Here is a 20,227-nt window from a genome sequence, read left to right on the forward strand (position 1 = left end):
GTGGTGGGGGTGGAGGTGGAGGTGGAGCTCTCGAAGCGAGTGTAGAAGACATTGAGGTCGTCCGGCAGGCTGTCTGAAGAGCTGATGGTTCTGGAGCCGCTTCTGAAGTCTGTGATGTGGTCGAGGCATTGCCACATCCTCCTGGGGTCGGCGTTGGAGTAGAAGTCCTCAGTCTTCTCTCTATGTTGCCTCTTGGCCGCTCTTATGGCCTTCTCCAGTCTGTACTGTGCAGCTTTGCGCTCAACCTCGTTGCCAGATTTGAATGCAGCGGTGCGAGCACGCAGTAAGCACAGTACCTCACTGTTAACCCAGGGCTTCTGGTTGGGGAACTTCTTGACTTGTCTGGTGGGTATGATGTTCTCAACACAAGTGCTGATGTACCCAGATACATACTCAGCATACTCCTCTACGCTGACAGAAGAGTCCTCCCGGGTAGCCGCAGCTCTAAACACATCCCAGTCTGTTGTGGCAAAACAGTCCTGCAGTGTGCTCTCAGCCTCTGGTGTCCATAGCTGAACCTGTCTGGTGACAGGGTTTGATTGCTTGAGTCTCTGTCTGTAGGCAGGGTACAAGAACAGAGAGATGTGATCGGAGCTGCCAAATGGGAGGCGGGGTGCAGCCCTCAGAGCCCCATGGATGTTGCTGTATGAAGACCTCATTGTGTTACTCAAGGCAGAAAGTCCATTTATAGACAACTGGAGCCATGTGGTCGAGGGACAGATTGATGACTCCTCATTCAGTTCTCCTTTATAGATGCTCAATAGTTTGTCAGCTGATTCGATCGTAGTCAGACTATTGACAGAATGGGTGTTTATCAGCACATGTCAACCCATATGCATGAGTGAGTAAGTAAGAGCCTACTCTATCTTTGAGTGGCTAAAGCAGGTAATAATCAGCTTATTCAGTTTGCTGTATGTGTGTATTGTTTGGTGGCGCCCTCTAGTGACCATTGAAAGTATGAATGACACAAACATGGAAGTGACATGTGAAATAACGTCACTTAACTCCAGTAATTAGTGGAAGTGCGTAACTTCGGGAATTAACGTTGATCAGGTGAATATGCTCTTATGTTAGAAATAAAATGAAGTTTTACATTATTATTTTGCAGCAGGGGCGTGTCCAGGGAGAGGCCTGGGGTCCACCCCTGAAAACTTTATCCTTTATCCTAAATTATAATTCTGCTCTCTACTCAGCCAGAAACAGATACAGGAGGTTTCTGCTTAACTATTTATTGTAAATATTGATTGTACTGTAATAAGCTGCTTGAACAAATGACGTGAGCTTTTTTCAGAAGGAGGACAGCCTCATGAATGTACACACTTAAATAAAATGACTATAGTTAAATGCAGTGTACCATAAAACAAAAAGAAAGTGAAATAAAGTAAGTTAAATGAAATTCATGCAGACTGATGGCACAAACTCGTTTTCTCTTAAGTTTCATCCCCTTACTTTCTACCTTGATTCTAAACATAAAAATAATTTCAGGTCATATTTTTGAAGCTGTTTGACCAGAAAGGGTAATAAATACCATGTGGCTTCATATTTCTACACCAACATGCCATTACCTGAGGTGTTGTTGCAGAGGTTGTAAAGCTAACTGTTGAACTTGTGATGCTCTGATTAGAATCTGTGGGGGCAGATGGCTTCATTAAAATTTGACAAGCTTTCAGCGGTATTCAACTGATGATTGAGATTCACGACTCTTTGGTTATTGTCCTTTGTAGACATTATAAACTATTGATTTGTTGCTGCTGAAACACAAATACCAACACGCCCACACGAGAGGGGAGGAAACCCAGCAGCACATTTTCTTTAAAGTAAAAGCCCTTAATGACAAGATTATTCCTTTCTCAACCACAGCATATCATCAAATATATATTCAGCTGCTGTGTATCTCATGGATCACAATGATGGGTTTCAGGATATGGTTGAATAGCTATTTCAAAGCAGGCAGGGAGATAATGTTGCTGACATTATACAAGCTAATTATGCTTGAAACCGCAGTGTTTGTTATTTGTGTTGCAACTTAAAACATTTATGACCAATCTGGTGATTTCCAACTGACAATATGAAAAGATACTTAACGTGCACCTATGGAGCCGTCTGTGATTTGTTGTCCTGAACCGACGTCCTTTAAAATACAAAAACTATCCACAAGCTGAAATTCAACTTTGCTGAAAAACAGCAACACTTGACATGTATGTGATTCAAGTGAATGGGCAGATAATGAGAGAATAAGCGAGTAATTTAGAGAGCAGCTCACAGCACTGACATAACCAAACATTTGTATCCACCAATTCTGCTTCAAACAGTCCTCAATTGAAGAATGAAAGAAATGTCTGAATGAGAAATCTCCAAATGAAAAGTACATCTCTATAACCTTCAGTCCTAACTCAATTTATTCATCAGAAAAAACTCCCACCAAAATAATAAATATTAAATGTGGCGACAGAAGAATTCCAATATTTTCTGGCTGGCTCATGCTCACAATAACCCACATAGATTAGTTTGCAATTTGTTAGCTTTTAGGACACAAAATGACTCTGGAACATGATTAATATTGTTCTCTTTAGCTGTTCACATTGCATGTTATCCTGTGAAGCTGCAGTATGGAGCTGCAGTGAGCACAGTTCAATTCTGCAGAGAGCAGGATTATAAACACAGGTGAGTTTGAATCCTGATAATGAAATGGACAGAGGTGGACACAGCTGAATGATGAGATGAGTATCAGGAAAAACCAGCTCAGCTAGCAGAGAGGCTATAGTGGTAAATTAGGGAAGTGTCTTTTGGCAAGACACACATGTTGGTGAGAGAGAGAGAGAGAGAGAGAGAGAGAGAGAGAGAGAGAGAGAGAGAGAGAGAGGATCCCCGAAGAGTTATGTCGGGGAGGATGGAGGACCTCTGTAATGGGCAGAGTGAGCGAGGGAGGAGGGAGAACAGGAGAGACAGTTGATCCAGTGATTAAAATTAACCATAGTGCAGCGCTGCACTCAACAGGCATGCTAACAGACACCTCTTGCTGCACCGCTGACAGCTCCATATACCTGTGCACCCACTGGGAAAGGTCCCGTATGTATATATTCATTAGAATGACATAAATTAAAATGGGCACAGCATGAGATGAGCCTGCGTGCAGGTCTTTGAGGAGCGTTCCCAGAGTACCGCCACGCTGACATTCTTCTTTCAAAAACAGGCAGCACATTAGCACCGCCCTATCAAACGATCCTTCATTGCTATTCGGTATGCTATTAAAGCATAATACACAGCTTGATGAAATTATATATCCATAATGCTTAATCCATGGCCTGTCACTATCACAGTTCAAAAAAGAAGCATTCAGGTGGCCTGGAGTGCAAAAAACACACACACTTGAGAGGCTTTATTTATTTGCTTTTGAAGCATTAGCTGCAGAGCGATAACATCCATTACTAAGGGCCATTGTGACTCACATGCATTCACTCCCTGTCTCCATCTGTCTGCTAATCTCACGTCATCTTGTGTAATAGTAGAGGTATTATATGGAATCCTAGCAGTATGATTATCATCAAAGGCTGGGGAAAAAAGGGACATATATTTTTAATGTGGAGAAAGTTTAGAACCAGACTGGTCTCCCCACAAAAACGACAATATAGGCTATACTTTTGTACATGCAGCAAAATACACCTCATATATAGGTTTTCAACTGTCATCGGACATAGTAGTGGTGATTGATGGCGATGCAGAGCTTAAATGGCGCATTTTCACCCAGGAGAACATGGTTCGTGCCCCATGTGAAAACAAAGTAAACGTTTTTTTATGTAACTAATAATAGTCACGTCTCCCTCCTAACTACTGCGCTATTGTAAACTTATTAATAGACGGTCTATTCTGTCGTTTAGGTTGAAGATCTTGTTGTTTAGAACATGAACAGACATCTTGCTAAAACACATGCAGCAAGAGCCATGAGTCCAGGGTTTTATTAATTAAACATACACAGAGCTTAACAAATGTATTAGACCGCCAGTCAGTGCCACAGTTATCCTAATTTAAAAGCATTAGTAATAACCAAAATAATTTTTTATGTTTCTGTAATGTTGATAAACTGGAAGCTCTTTAACCCAAATTATATTTTTAATGTGAAAATATAATTATTATTGTTATCCAGGAATTTTCAAATGTACTGTTTTACAAAGAAGGTGCAAGCACATTATTATTTCTTGATTAAGATGTCCAATTATAGTTATTTACTTGCATTCCCAAACAGAAAAATGAGTTTAAGTGGTTGAATGTTATGCTTGGTGCTCAAATTTGGGTATAAAAAGGTGAATTCAGTTTGTTATTTGCCAAATAAATAACAATAACATTTTAGTTTTAAACAAGCTTTTGAGAGATATTATGTGGTCTAATGAATTTGTGAAGCACTGTATAAAAATTAAAGTTATATATCAATGATCACAGAGGGTATGAAGATTTCATTTTAAATTATATTTAAAGCCTTAATGTCTCAGTGAAGCACATCGTTACACTCCACTCTGTAGAGATAATACTTTGCCCCTAAAAAACATTAATTAAAGAAAGTCCTTTAATATAATAAAAACTATGGTGTAACTCATATTAAATCAATTGCTTTTATCTCCTTGGTTTTAAACACTGAAAGGTTCTGTAAAATAATCAGGTAAGTACATCTTAAGACGTATTAACTCTGACTGCAGTCAGGATGCGTTATGCATTAAAATATCCTCAAACAGAATACATCAGGATCTATAGCAACACAAATGAGCCCTCGCTGAAATATTAATCTAATCCAGCCCTCCGTCTGATTGGCCGAGCTTCGATTAGCTACGAGGATTCCCCAGGTGAGTATCAACCCCAGTTCCATCTGAATAGGAGGTAAAATGAGAAGTCAACATTACTTAGTCAAATAAAAGGCAGAGATTAAAGAAAATTTGGCAGCCGAGTGTGTGTAATTGATTTATAATTTATCAACGGTTGTGCTGAGCAGTGGCCACTTGAGAAATCTGGCCAGTTTCTGTTACAACCTCTTCGCCGTCCTCGTGAGAACACTTAAAATGGGCAGCTCTATTCTCACAGCGGTTATTTAAACTACAGCTATCAGTAGACACCACAGAAACCTGACAGAATAAGAAGCAAAACAACGCTCCCCCCTATCCCCGCCTGATTAAATGAATTGTCACAGCAATGAAAGTGATCTATGATTCTAAGGTGAACGTGTAAAGTGCCATAAATCTCTTTTTGTCCTACCTTGAAAGGTCAGCATTTGCAAAGATGAGTCCAGAGACACTGTTTTATTTCACAATAATAAAAGGGAGAAAGCCGAAGCTGGTTTAAAGACAGAGTTTCTGCCGGAGCAGTAAAACAGATGCTCGCTCATTAATGAACAGTGTTCCGGTGCGGGGTGGAGAGGGAAACCAAGGTGAATGTGCAATCGCAATTATCAAATACTGGTAAAATAATTATCGGGAAAAATGAATAATTCACTGGCCACAGTTGACGAGGAGCTCAAACAACCAGTGGTGGAAAATATTCAGATCCCTGAAGAAAAAGTGCTAATACAAGACTGTAAAATGACTCCACTACAAGTAAAAGTCTTGAATTCAAAAACTTACCGAAGTTAAAATACACAAATATCAGCCTCAAAATGTACTTTACATAAAGTTTCAAAAGTAAAAGTACTTGTTATGCAGATTGTTATATCGATTCCTAATATATTATTACTATTATTGTTGTTGTTGTTGTTTTTTGATGCATTGATGTAAGCAGTAGTTTATAGATAGGGTTCATTTTCACTATCTAATATACAATAATGTGGTTTCATTTATAAAAAATTAGGGCCGGGATTCAATTAAAAAATGTATCTAATTAATTAGAGGCTTTGTAATTAATTCATCGAAATTAATCGCATTTTAAACGCATATAAATATTTGACCTGAGAACAGTGAGAAGTAATTTTTTTCATATGGATGTTTAGTATACCATTGAATAATGACTTAATACATAAGCTTAAGCAACAAAAATATTGTTTATTTTTCCAACAGACCAGTGCAATTTTTGCCATTAAGTGTAGCAATAGCATATTTAGAAGTATAGTACATTTCAGAAATCCAGGTAGCCTATAGGTAGACCTTCTGTAAACTATAATACTTTGGTTTTTTAAGTAAAACACAATCCACGCTAGCTACCACACTAGCCGCTAGCTGCTATATGTTTTGCATTGAGGTGATACTTGAGGCTGGATGTGCTGCAGTGATATGCGAATTCCTTGTTGCATAGCAACACAACCATGCTGTTATCGACGTTTCCATCCGTTGGTTTTTTGTAACAAAATGTTAGCTAGTTGGTGCTCCAGTATAATTGGTCCGTCTGAAAGTCATCCAGTGAGAAACGTTCCGCAGTGCAAAAATAAGTGTGATTAAAATGCATCCATTTTTGTGTAATTAATTAATCTTAATTAACACGTTAAAGTCCTAATAAAAATGCATAATAATTTAATTTATTAATTAATTTTCAGCTAAACGTTGTGGAGTAAAAAGAACAATATTTGCTGATCTTTATCCATCTTTCCATCACTAGTACAATTGTACAGATGAAAATGCCACAGAAAAATGTTTTTACTCAGGTGGAAACAAAATACTACACACCACATAAGAATATTATACTACTTATTGTGTCGTTTTTACAGGATCCTTTGAAAATTCCCTCCATCACCATTGTGGGTCATTTACTGATTTTGTACTCAGTCATTTAGTATTGGATTATCCTATGCTAGGAGACCAAGAATAGGTTAGAATTGATGCTTCTCAGGCTGAGGTATCCTGACTCGTGGTGCAGTATGGGTTAGCTTCTAGAAATGCTGGATGCTATATCTTCCATAATGCAACTCAATACCACCTTCATCCTGATAGCATCATCAGGGTTGCTTTCAGACTTTTGGAAAGCTTTCTCCAGAGCCAAAAAATACACACACAAACAAACATATTCAGCTGTGTTCACAGGCTGAAGAACTCCTCATGATAAGCAAACTTGACTCTGTGTGCAGGTCCACAGAGAACTCCTCCGAGCTACATCCATTGTGCACTTGTTGAACTTCACATTTGAGTATATTCTTACCAGCAAAGCTTCCACAATGCATCTGTATGTGTTTGTACTTGTTTGTCTTGGAAAGCCATCAGTCTTTTTATATCACATGCACCATGAAAAAAATGACACAGAGCAACAATGCATTTTATGGAATACCAAGGCTTGGTTCGATTACATTTAAAAAGTATATAAATCGAATCGAACTCGTTAAAGAGTCAATTGTTCTACACAGCCACTCTGTATAGCACTCAAGAATTATTGGAGGGTTTTTGGCAAAAACAAATGGTCAGACAAGGGTGTGACAGTGGCAGCTGCTGCTGCTTTTGAGTGCTTATCAAGAGACTCTTGAAATAAAACAAATTTGTCCTCCATCGGCTGTAGTATGTTGCAGATTTGCTCTACCATACAGTCTTAACTTCCATGCAAAACTTATTTTATGGGTCAAATAAACTCTATCTTGGACATACAAGCATTTCTTTGTTGTGTTTTCTCCTCCGACAGCAATCTAATTACTGGTGGCAGTTAGGCAGTGTAGTACACCAACTGGGATTTTAATAACTGTTGAGTCGCCAGCTGTGAACTATTAAGAAAAAGATGGTGATGACCAGCAGATTGAGAAATCAAATTCCCAAGCAACAGCCAGTGATGCCTCCCATACAGCTGGCCCAAATAATAGCCTGCTTCCTAACAATTGCAGTTTGACAGCACGCTTGTTCTCCTAGCGCTGCCGCCATGTGACGACCGGCGTCTGTGTCCACCGACGTTGATCGGTTAAAAAAAAAAATGGAAGAAATCGAACGTGTAATGGCATTGACAGTGTAGACAGCTTTACTTACCCTGTACCAAACAATCTCTCGAAGCCTTCCGTCAGTTTTGAAGTTACACTTGAGAGTAACAGTCTCTCCCACAACAACAGGAGGCAGGGGCTCTATGGTAACTGTCAAATATCCTGGGGAAGAAAAAAAAAAAGAGGTTTTACTAGAGTCATAAACCATCAAAACACTTTTATTTTTCACTTTCCTGCTGAGGTAAAACACAGAAAAGGAAGTTTTGAACTTACAGTATATGAATCATTCTAAAAAGCACAGCATTGACTCAGTCCACACTCTCTTTTGGACAAACGCCATGTTTCATCTTTATGCAATTACATAAAAAGCACTCTCCCACATGGGGGTTAGGCATCTTTGTAAATAGCACGTCATTTGTAGTTTCTTAACGCATAATGGCAACTATCTCACCAACAGTAAGCAGTATTATATATTCTGTTTTGTCACATCAAGTTTAACCTTTCCTTGACATGGAAAAATGTGTAAAATCAGCATGACTGCATGAAAAACATCATTGCTTCTCACATAAAATAATTCCCATTGAATGAATCCTGTTGAACAAAGCTATCGAAGTTGAAGTTTTTTGGCCTTGGAGAGAAGCATTGAAGACACTGTGATTCTTAAAATTGTTGTAAAAAATGTGAAAGTATAAAGAACACAATGAGAAATGTCAGAAGCAACAAAACTCTTATGCTGATGAAGGGCAGTCCAGGCGTAAACATATTTTTCTTCTATTCAGAAATCAGAGAATCAACTAGTTAATTAGTGTCATGCAGTACACTGCCCTGAGCTCCCCTATTGTCAAATAATAATAAAAAACCAAACAGGATTTTGTAGTAACAGATAAACAAATCACACACTTCCACTATGAGGATAACTCCAAGAAAGTAAAGAAATAACATTCAAATAAAAAAACTATTCAGTGCTGAAGTTAATTACAAATATGAAGTCTTGACCTTGCTGTATTGTGCCTGATCATCAACATCTTGCACAAACAATACTGATTAGGTTCCACTAACACTATACATACACAAGTTATAATAGCAAGCATCATGGGTGGACACAATATGGTGATAATGAGAAGACGTGGGCCAAAAAAACTGCATCCACACAATGAAGGAGGGGGGCAATTAAATGAAGACTGAATAGGGTCTACGATTTTTCTTATATTCAGATATCAGGAAAAAAAACAGTTTAATTAGGGTTGTACAGTATTGCCATGAAATAGACTTTTTTTCATTATTTTATTTATTTTTATTTATTTATTTATTTTCCAACGCGTCCATTCTAAGCTCCATGTTGTCTGATGTGTGTTGTTTCGACTATTTATGTATTGACTCTTTGTTGTGGGCCATGTGGGCCCTATGAACCACGACAACCTGCTGATCAAAATGAAATGCCCCTTTTGGGATTAATAAAGTTGTTTGAATTGAATTGAATTGAATTGAATTATTTTGTATTCAAAAATATTGGATGATTTAGTCGTAACAGGCATAAACAACTAAAAGCAACACACATTAAAACCCTTTGTGTGACACCACGGCATCTGACCAATCAGTATAATCTATCTATAAAAGCAAGAAGCACGTGTGTGTGTGTGTGTGTGTGTGTGTGTGTGTGTGTGTGTGTGTGTGTCTAGGGCATATCTTGCTGACCGTTATGTGGCTTGTGCATGGCACAAAGGTGTACATCTTCGATTTTGCAATTTTGAAGATTTTTGAATTCATTTTTCAAAATATCATTATTTACGCCTTTTAGGGGAGCTCCGCCCCATTGTGTGATAGGCCTACACCTGGTCAGTAACCCGATTCACTCTGGATTTACACCCTGACTCATCTCATCTGGAAGTCTATTTAGCCTACCTATCGTTAGGAGTTTTAAAGTGCGCTACAAGGTTCGATTTTCCAATAATATTCGAATAGTTTCCAGTGAATATGAATGTTCAATGTGTATGTGCTGGATGGTGTGCGTATCTTATGAAAAGTAATTATTTTAAGGAGTTGCAGACATTGTAGTGTGGCATGTAATGTGCAAATTCTGCTATGCGCGATTAGCATGCTAAGCGGTGATTTAAGCCTTTTCTTCCCCACCAGTAAAAAGAAAACTTTATTAACTGACAGCTGAGCATAATACAGACGATAGAAAGATAGCGTTTCTGTGTTATTTAAGGTTAAACTTACAAGAGGCAAAATCTCCCACTATACCAATACATACTTCCTACGGGCACTGCACTAGTAATATAATAATACGAATAATAAGACTAATGACAAGTCAACTTAGCCTGATTTGCAACATGAAAATGAAAAAGTCATAAAAGTTGAAGTCTTGTAATATCCTCCAAAAACACTTAGGGTTAGTGCCCTACCAAATCACGCACTTACACTATAAAAACAACTCCAAGAAAGTAAAGAAACAGTCAAATAAAAAAGTAAACTAGTCAGTGCTGAAGTTAAACACAGATTGGAAGTTCAAAGAGAAAAAAACCTCTTGACCTTGTTGTATTTTGCCTGATCGTCAACAACCTGCACAAACATCCAATACTGAGCAGGTTCCACTAACACTATATACAAGTGATTATAGTAAGTGTTGTGGGTGGATAGAGTACGATGATAATGAGAAGACGTGACAAAATAATAACTACATCCACACAATTTAAGAGGGCAATTAAATGAAGACTGAATAGAGGATACATTCAAGTGAAGATAATGCATAATTAACCTACGATTTTTCTTATATTCAGATATCAGAAAATCCACTGTCTAATTGGTGTCATACAGTATTGCCATGAAATACGCTTTTCATTATTTTTTTGTAAAAAACCTTTGGAGGATTTTGTGGTAACAGGCATGAACAAACAACAGCAACACACATTAAAACCCTTTAATCGGCCAAAGAACCATATTTGGTAACTCTAGCGGACATCCAAAATAATAATAATAATAATAATAGAAACAACTCAATTGACCCTGATTTGCAACATAAAAATGAAACATTTTTGAAAAAAAAGTCTCAAAAAAGACTCCTCCAATAACACTTTAGGGTTAATGACTTATAAAGGGCTACCAAGCACACACTTACACTATAAAAACAACTCCAAGATTTGAAGTTCAAAGAGGAAAAAAACCTCTTGACCTTGCTGTATTGTGCCTGATTGTCAACAACTTGCACAAACATCCAACACTGAGCAGGTTCCACTAACACTATATACAAGTGATAATAGTAAGCGTTGTGGGTGGATACAATACAGTGATAATGAGAAGACGTGGGACAAAATAACTGCATCCACACACTGAAAGAGGGCAATTAAATGAAAAGTGGATGGAGAATGAAACTGAGTGAACTAAGATGTAAGGGAGCTCGGTGTAATGTCCAAAAAAATGCGCCCATTTCATCCATCTGAAATATATCGAGTCTACGCAGAAGCTAAAAGGGCATTTCTTTTTATGCCACCATTTGGGTGTGCAGAGTGAGCCAGCGATGGTGCGTGGGCTGCTTTCCCCAGACAGACAGCAGCCCTCTGCCCGACATAATAGCTGTTTCAACACATTCTGTATTTAATGAGGGAATGAGATCTTGTAAAACAGATGGGTATCAGAGTAAAAATATAAAACAGGGTACAAAAATTGGACCTCATGACCAATAATTGTGTTGATAAAAGAACATAAGCCACAATGAGGATTCACGCTGCCTCACATGACTCTACAGGTGATCACTGAAGAGACAGAAAGACAGATTAGAGATGAATAGAATGTACCCTTGGTTTGCAATGTAATATTGAGATCTAATTCCAGGCAGATTATAAATATCTGAACGCCCTCTCTGGAAAGGATTCTTCAGCCAAGCAGGAATAAGAAACCCAGTGGATGGCGGATAGAAAATGGAAAGTCCAGATTTAACTATTAGAATATATAAGAAAAACAATAATTCAGAGAAAATACACTCATAGAATGAACCCTCACTGTTATGTAACAAGAGCAATCCAATACACAGACACCCAACGAGCCTCTTCAGCTCAACTAGTTTGTTTATGTTAATTTCTTTTCTTTTTTTTCTTTTTTTTTTTTATCCCACGATTTTGTAACCCATTTTATTCATCACCCAGTTTGTCCTATTGTGATCCTGGGCGCTACCTCGTCCCTGTCGGTCTGGGGGCCGACAGGGACGCCCTGAACTGGCCACATGCTTCCTCCGATACATGCAGAGTTAGCAGACCGCTTCTTGACACCTAATTTCACCAACGTGTTCTTCAAATATTTAAAAAAATAAAATAAAAGTTGTCCTACTGACAGCATGCAGTGAAGGCAAAAAAAGGGTTAGGTGGTCAAAACAAGAAGTCTGGCTTACATCACAGTTTAAACACCAATATAATTTATTATATATACGACAGGCACCTGTGACAATCAATGCCATATAACATACAGCATCTTATTTTGCTCTATGAGCTTCACAGGGCTCTTTTTTTAAAATAATCTTTCCAGCAAGTGCTAAAATGTGGTAAAGAAGTATATGGTGTGTCAAATCAGATTGATTTCTGAGGAGAAGGCATATTTGGTTGCCCATCCTGTGAACATGAGCATGAAGATGAGGCTGGATAGAACATGTATGCATGCTGTCAATCCAATAAGGTCTCTTAAGGCCAATAAGGCCACCCATAACGACACATATGTGCGTTTGTCTAAATGACTCATATTAGCGGTTCATAGTATGGAGCAGATCGTTCTAAAAATAGCATTTTTCATTATACATACACGTATGGCTCGCAGTTGTAAAAAAGGCTGCAGTTTCGTTAAATTTAGGCTACTAAACCACTGACCTAGGTTTAGGGAAAAAAAAAACACCTGGTAAGTTGTTATAAAAGACCATTTATTTATTTTTTTATTTTTTTATTTTTTATTTCCCACATAAAGCACTGACATGACAAAACCACAGAAACGGGGAAAAAATAAACAAATAGCACAGCACGCAGACAAGGAATACACAAAAAAAAAAAAAAAAAAATGAAAATGAAAATAAATAAATAAATAAATAAATAAAATACAATGAAAAATAGTAAGTTACCACTGTGTTACCGATACATCTTTCATTCACTGTCAGTCATTTAGTCATTTGTACAGATATATAAGGCCATACAGTTTACATGGTGAAAAACAAATAGGGAAAAAAGAAGAAACAATAAAAAAGACCAGGGGAGTGAAGACTCACCAGCCACTAATTCTATAAAGGATCGCCAAGTTTTGTGGAAACTCTCTAAAAGACCATTTAAACAGTAAATAAATGCATGTTTAAAGTGAAGTAGTTACGAGGGTAACGTGAGGGTGAGGTTCAGTGATGTTTAAATCATAATATTCACAAATTACTTCTGTTTCCACAGAAAAAAAAAAGTCAGATGTTTGGTCTTTACAATTCCTGCTGCCTTTAAAAGAGCCCAGACCATTATCAACGACTCATCCCACCCTGGCAACACCATTTTAGAACTGGTACCCTCAGTCAGGCGGTACAGGACAATGAAAACACATACAAACAGACTAAAAAACTGCTTTTATGCAAAGGTCATTACAGCATTAAATGATCACGTGAAGTAATTCATGAAATGATGTATGTATGTGGACGTGGATGTATGCACTATTTATTATTTGTTTTGTTTTTAATTATCCATGTTTGTTTTTGTTGTTTTTTTAAATCTCTTTTATCTGATTTATTTATGTTTTATACTAGGGATGGGCCTAAAAGATTATCACGATATTTCAGGGAATTTTGTGATAACGATATTCTCGATGATATTACAAAATACTGAAAAAATATATATAAAATATTATTTTTTTAGTCTATATAAATAAATAAACAATGTGCAACAAAATATAAATCAAATTCAAAAAAATTACTTTTGATTCTTGAGTATTAGCATATAATAAAATCAACCATCTAGGGGGTCAGGGGGCCCCACGGGAGAAAATTTTATACATTCTAAAGTACAATGCATCAATCTCATCCACTTTGAGAGCTAAATGTGAGCAAACACTGTCTAGGTAATTAATGGGAAACCTTACAATACTACGTCAAGAAGTAGGAATGTTGCAAATATCAAGATATGCATTTTTTTCTACTCATAAAAAAAATATACCGGTATAATCGTGAACGATACGATATGGCACACCCCTATTTTACACTATGTGTTTTTACATAGTACATGTTTGTATACTCCTGCACTGAGTATTGCACTTAATTTCGTTATGAATTGCATAATGACAAATTAAGATTATTCTATTCTGGTCGACCCTCCCCCCTGCCCTGAATGTGAATTCTGCCAGCCCTGAACCCCTGAATCATAAAGCATAAATATGGGTCATATTTTGCTTTCTGTACAAAAGATTTAGGCCTACATGGTCATTTTTGAGGGGAGACCTGTCTCCCTTAAACGTATCATTATCAAGTGAAGAAAATGGTTTTGTATCAGGCAAAAATACTATTAATTTATTGATTTAGCTTTTATTTACAGATCTACAGGTAGAATATAGTTTTAATATGTTTTTTTATAAGTGTGGCATGTGGCCCCCAATGGTCCAGAACCTGCTGCAGCATAAAAAGAGCCTTTAATATTAACTCACACACATACTCATTCATTCATTCATTCAGTCACTCCTATTTGGCCTTTTGTGTCCATTAGAAAATATGTGACATCACACTGAAACCGGATTATTCTGTCGCCTCTCTGCAGAACTGCTGAAGTATGCATGTTTTTTCCTTGTTAGGTTACAGTGAGAACATTGTCTGGAGACTTTTTTGTCCTTTGCAAGACCTTCTGCATAAGAATCTATACGTCTACATAGTTTACAACACACCATACTTGGGATGATGGATCTAAACTGCTGCATCAGGTAAACAGTATGGATTTACAGAATTACCTTCCCTTACATAATACTTAGGACGGAGTCAATGAGAACAAGACTTTTCTGAATAATTCACATCAAACTCAATGTACAGTAAATTAAAAAAAAGTGCACATAGAAAACTTATAATTTTAGAAATTATAATTAAATTATGTTTATACTGCCATATTTATATTTATACTTATACAATCTATTTACACTGTGCCAAATTGCCATACTGATACTATTTGCCATATTTATACCATTAATCTGTTTCATATTTATTTATACTATTTACATCTCCCAGATTGCCCCTTTTTTGTCTGTCTTCTTGCTTGTATATATGTTTTTATGTTTACATTTTATATATTTAATTAATATTTTATATTTCATGTTTATTGCCGTTTGCACCGGGGATAAGAGGGAAACACAATTTCATTTCTTTGTATTTCCTGTACATTTGGCTGCATTTGATAAATAAAGTTGACTTGACTTGACTTGACAATACAGCTGTAGAGAGCAGAGGTGAATAATCACCACCAGAGAACTTAAATAACCTGGGAGAAAAAAATACATCATGCTGCAGAAATCCAGTGTCACTAGCCTTTAAGACAGATAGTTTGTGGTATGTTCATTGGTAGACACAGATCAGAAAGTCTCTCGTGTCAACGCACCTAGATATGCTTATTAAAGTATCTTAATTTAATCAGCAGGCTGAAGAGATCTCCTCTCTAGAGTCAAATTGAATGAATAAACCTTTCCGGAGACTGCATGTCATTAACACAGAGCTGATGCTCTTAGAGAAAATCCTAACCACTTACTACGAACCCACAAGAGGAGCAGCCTGGCCTTGTAAATGTCTCTGTGTGAGTTTTCCAGAGAGGTGGAGGAAATGCATAGTACAAGTTAAAAAAAAAAAGAAAGAAAAAAGTCTGTCAACCGACTCAGTGGAATATGTTGCTCACTCACCGGGGGATAAACGTGTGCTCTTAGTGAAGGACATATTCAGTTACAGGATGCAACAAATATTCATGACAAATCCTCGATCTGCTACCCAGTATATGCACACTGCAGATGCTTACAGGTCTATTTAGAGAAAGGGGAATTAAACACAATATAGCAAGTAATTGGTGGTCTTCTTGTGTGGTTTCAGGGATTAATTGTGAACAAGTCATTGACTATGTGGCACAGAGGAAAACATAGCATAGCCAATGACAGAGAAATGCTCCGGAGCGTGTGGGGAGGGATGAGGAATTTTTAAAAGAGCAAATTACATGGGTTATGCACTCGTGCCAGGGAAGTTCACATTTCAAATAATCCCTACGAGAAACTGGAACATTTGCAGGCTGCACATACCAAGACATGAGGGCATAATTCCCACGCAATTCAATATCCATCGAATGCCATCCAAATGACTTCATAAATTAGACACATTTTATTTGCCAATTCTCTGTTGAAAGTGTTCCAACAAAGCAATATCTCTTGTTATGCTTGATGCCCTTGTTACAATGCGGGCTAATATGGGGCCATATTCACGCAGCAAAAAAAACAAAAAAAAACGCCAGTGTTAATTCAACTCGGAGCATAAAAATCAACACAGTGCAAGTGTTTATGTAAGTCATCACCCATCAGAGATAATTCAACACTTGTGATCATTTAGACAGCTGCCCCAGAGCTGAATCAGCTCTGAGTGGACACACAAGTCTCCAATCAGCCCTTGTCAACTCAAAAATCCTGAAGAAATCAACATTTAATCTGCACAGGCTCCTTGCAAATTATATGGCAGGTTATTAGTGCCTTCAACAGAGACTCACTTAAATAAATTAAAAAACATACTGTGTCTATGGTTTATCACATTCTGTCATGTGTTAATGATTCCAACATGTTTACATATATTACATATACATATTTTTAATTTTGTTTCAGTGGAAAAAAAATACTTTTATCACCCTTCATGTTGCAAAATCTACAGTTTTGTCCAAATGGTATAAACACTGGAAACATCATTTTACAGCTTTTATTTTACTTCATGTAAGTGTAAAACTGTCAGTGGGTGGAAAATTAGCTTCATTAGATGGCATTTCAAGCCTTTTAAGGAAATATGACTCTGTTTTTCCAGTCTGGATATATCCAGTAAGCTCTAAGAAGTTATTTCGGGAACCTTGAACTCCTGCTGTTTCAACAGACAGAGACTTACATTCTGTTTTCATGCTAACACTGCAGAATATCGATCCTTCCTGTGTGTGTGTGTTTTGAGCTGTGCATTCACAGGAAGCCTCAGGTATATTTATACAGTCCTCACAGCCACCTACCACATGAGCTTCTTCTGCATGAATCAGATGTTCCACCAGGCTGACATTACAGCGAAATCTAACACTCCCAAACACAGTTTTGACTCTCACATCGCGGGTAGAACCAACAGCTAGTGTCACAAATAGCTCCAATTACTGAGGGGAGAGATTTAAAAAAAAAAAAAAATAGATAAAAATATGAATGAAGATTTAAAACTTCCTTGATCAAAGGAAAATGTTCAGCATCCACAGAGAAACCAACTGCTTTAAAGGGACATCATTTATTATCATTGGATGTGAGGGTAAACATGCGGTTCAGCTGAAAAATCTTTGAAATAAATCTAGTTCTCTTGAAACTAAAATCCATTCGGCCATGAAGCAGAATCCTTATACACCGTTGCATGAGCACATAAGCAAGTGTGGAGTGGCCAGAGAGTGCATGGCATTTAATTGGCTCATATTAGCTGGTTGTGGAGGCAGACAAGGCCTCGGGCTTGTCTTAATCCATCAGAGGCGCTGTTGGAACAACATCTAATGAGGGCTGCAAACTATGCTTTCTCCCATTAATAACAGCAATTTGCCAAGATGCAACGAGAAAACAAAACACAGCCAATGATGGACCGGCCCAAAATGTGCCTGTTATTGTGCTCTGTGATTTATGGCTATGGCCTACCTTTGCTTAGATGTCAGTGCAACTAAATGTATGAGAAAAATGGATGGCTGAGCTCCTCAGCTCTCTTCCTCATCTGTGCCTCTAAGCAGTGCAAACAAACAGCTGATCACTTGTGTCTCAAACACATTTAGGCTTTATCTCTTTAAAAAGGAAAGTATGTGTGAAAAAATATGCTTTAATGCCAGAATGGTATAAAATGTTTTATAACGGGCTGTGATTATTTTTTATAAGGCATTATGAATATAAATGAGTGTAACTGTAATCAAACAGTGCTTTCATTCTGCCATCTGTTATAGAGAATTGGGGGTTGTGGGCAGTGGATTTTTAGGGGGAGATAGCAGGTCAACAGTAGATGCACCATAGAAATGGTGTATATCATTAGATTTTTGCCCCAATTTTGACATGTTATTTTACCCACTTTTCAACAAGACATGATTGGTACTTCGATCTTCAAGGTTTATATGATATCAGTATCTTCTCTGAGCCTGCTACAGCCTCTGAAAGGAAGAAAAAAAATCCAACATCCTGTCGGTGGGTCAGTGGATTATAGAGCACTATAAGAACGTGTATATTTCATTATAGACTTGGGCTTGATAGAAAGAATTACCAGACTTTGACTTAATTCTCTGCATGGTTTATTAAAATGATGTATGAACACTTAGATTTGATCATTTTAAATGCATGAAAATGCATTACAATTCACCCACCACTTACAATAAAACACTATAATAAAGCATACACTATTATAAATGCATCAATATGTACTTCACTTTACTTAACACATATAGAATTATCATACTGCATGAACTATAACTTTATACGACGAGTCCTTGAGGTGTGTTTAGAATATTATAGGTAGTCATAATGTATTTTAAGTCCCATCAGTCAACCTTTACTTTATAACAAGTCAAGAGAATCCATAAGACACTGAAACATATACATCATCATAAGATACATCTATAATGTTTTACGACTGTTGATATTTTGCATCACTAAGTTTATGTGTGTTTATGATTGTGGTCATAAAGCCTTATAAATGCATTATAATTGACTATACATGGCCTCATAATGCACTGTAGATGTGGTCTTCATGGAATATTTTAGTAGTTTGTCCTGTACTGTATGAAAGTGAACACTTAGTAATCGATAAATCAGCCAATAACTGCCCTGCTAAAGCTAGCTTTGAGGGCAGTAGTGTGGAGGCGAGTGAGCGAGTGATGTGCTATTAATGGGACTGGAAGCTATTTGGTAAAACCATGGCTGACACATTAATGCTTTACGTGTTTTGACAGCGATAACCTCTTCACTTGTAATCTTTGCATTTAGTCAATGCTCAGTCGATCCCTTCTGAAAATGTCCAGAGCCTAGGGCGAACCGGGATATAGATTATGCAAATGGAACAGGTTATATATCTTATTCACATAATTCTTAATAAAAAATATTCACTAAGTGAGGAACTTAGTGGCTATTAGAGCTCCTGAAGAGCCAGATAGATATCTTAGAAGTACCTTTACTGCCTCACCATTTTATTTCCTCCAACATGAATTAAAGTTAATAAGGATAATGGGAGCAAAAAAAAAAATCACTTCTTAAAGTGGGAAATTTATGGTTCCATCCCCAGGTTTGGTTTAATATTTTTAAAGAATGTTAGAAACAGTAATACTAGCAAGTTTCTGAGTAGACATCTGCTTGGAATTATTTTAATTTCCTGCATTATGAAAATATTTGAAAAAGAGTCAGGGCCTTGGTTATTGTGCAGCATTGAATCGCATGAAAATTAAATGTTTTTTACTGCATTTTTTCATAATCTGGCAGACTTTTTTTCTTTAGTTCATGAGGTCATTTTTTTGTTTGTTTTGTGTTAAAAGACAAAATGCACATAAAACCTCTGCACCTCATGTAAAAGAACAAAATGCAGCAGAATAAATTACATCTTATTTGAAGCAAAAAAAAAATCCATCTGTTTTTTAGACCTTTGCTCTTATTTTTTGTTATTTTACTTTCAGTTTTGCTTCATGGCTGAGATGTGGCCATGTGGCATCTCTGGCAGTCAGAGCTTTACAAGCCGAGCGCTCGGAGCAGGCACACAAGCGATTTGTTTGACAGCTTGTGTTGCCTTATTGGTCTCTGTAGTAAAGCTGTATCTACCTGTGTTGCTGCATCCTCACATCTTACAAATGTCATGGTGCCGTAAGCAAAAATGATGGCGAAAACTACCACAACAGGGATGCAAAGAAATCGACAATTCTTTCAACTATAATTTATTACTTCCTACCAGGAGGCAACATGTACCAAATCAATCAATAACTTACTATAGAATATTTAATACACTCTCATTATGTCTCTCACTATACTGTCACTTCACCATCATAATGTCACTTTACCTTTATAAACTATTACCACCTATTTTACAGCTTGTTTCTACGCTGTAAATTTAATAATTCTGATTTCACTATAACATTGCTGTTCAGTTTATTACCTCCACCAGTTATG

At 37.1% G+C, this 20,227-nt stretch overlaps 1 protein-coding gene across 2 annotated transcripts in view; it reads right to left on the minus strand.

Moving 5' to 3' along the window:
• Positions 1 to 20,227, minus strand: part of igsf21a (immunoglobin superfamily, member 21a) — a 272,635-nt gene that overhangs the window by 186,289 nt on the left and 66,119 nt on the right. For both annotated transcript variants that reach the window (XM_059328431.1, XM_059328430.1), the window contains exon 2: positions 7,914 to 8,026. In XM_059328431.1, the coding sequence (XP_059184414.1) occupies positions 7,914 to 8,026 (113 nt within the window). The remainder of the gene's footprint in view (positions 1 to 7,913; positions 8,027 to 20,227) is intronic.

This window comes from Centropristis striata, chromosome 3 (assembly GCF_030273125.1).
Source record: "Centropristis striata isolate RG_2023a ecotype Rhode Island chromosome 3, C.striata_1.0, whole genome shotgun sequence".
NCBI lineage: Eukaryota > Metazoa > Chordata > Actinopteri > Perciformes > Serranidae > Centropristis > Centropristis striata.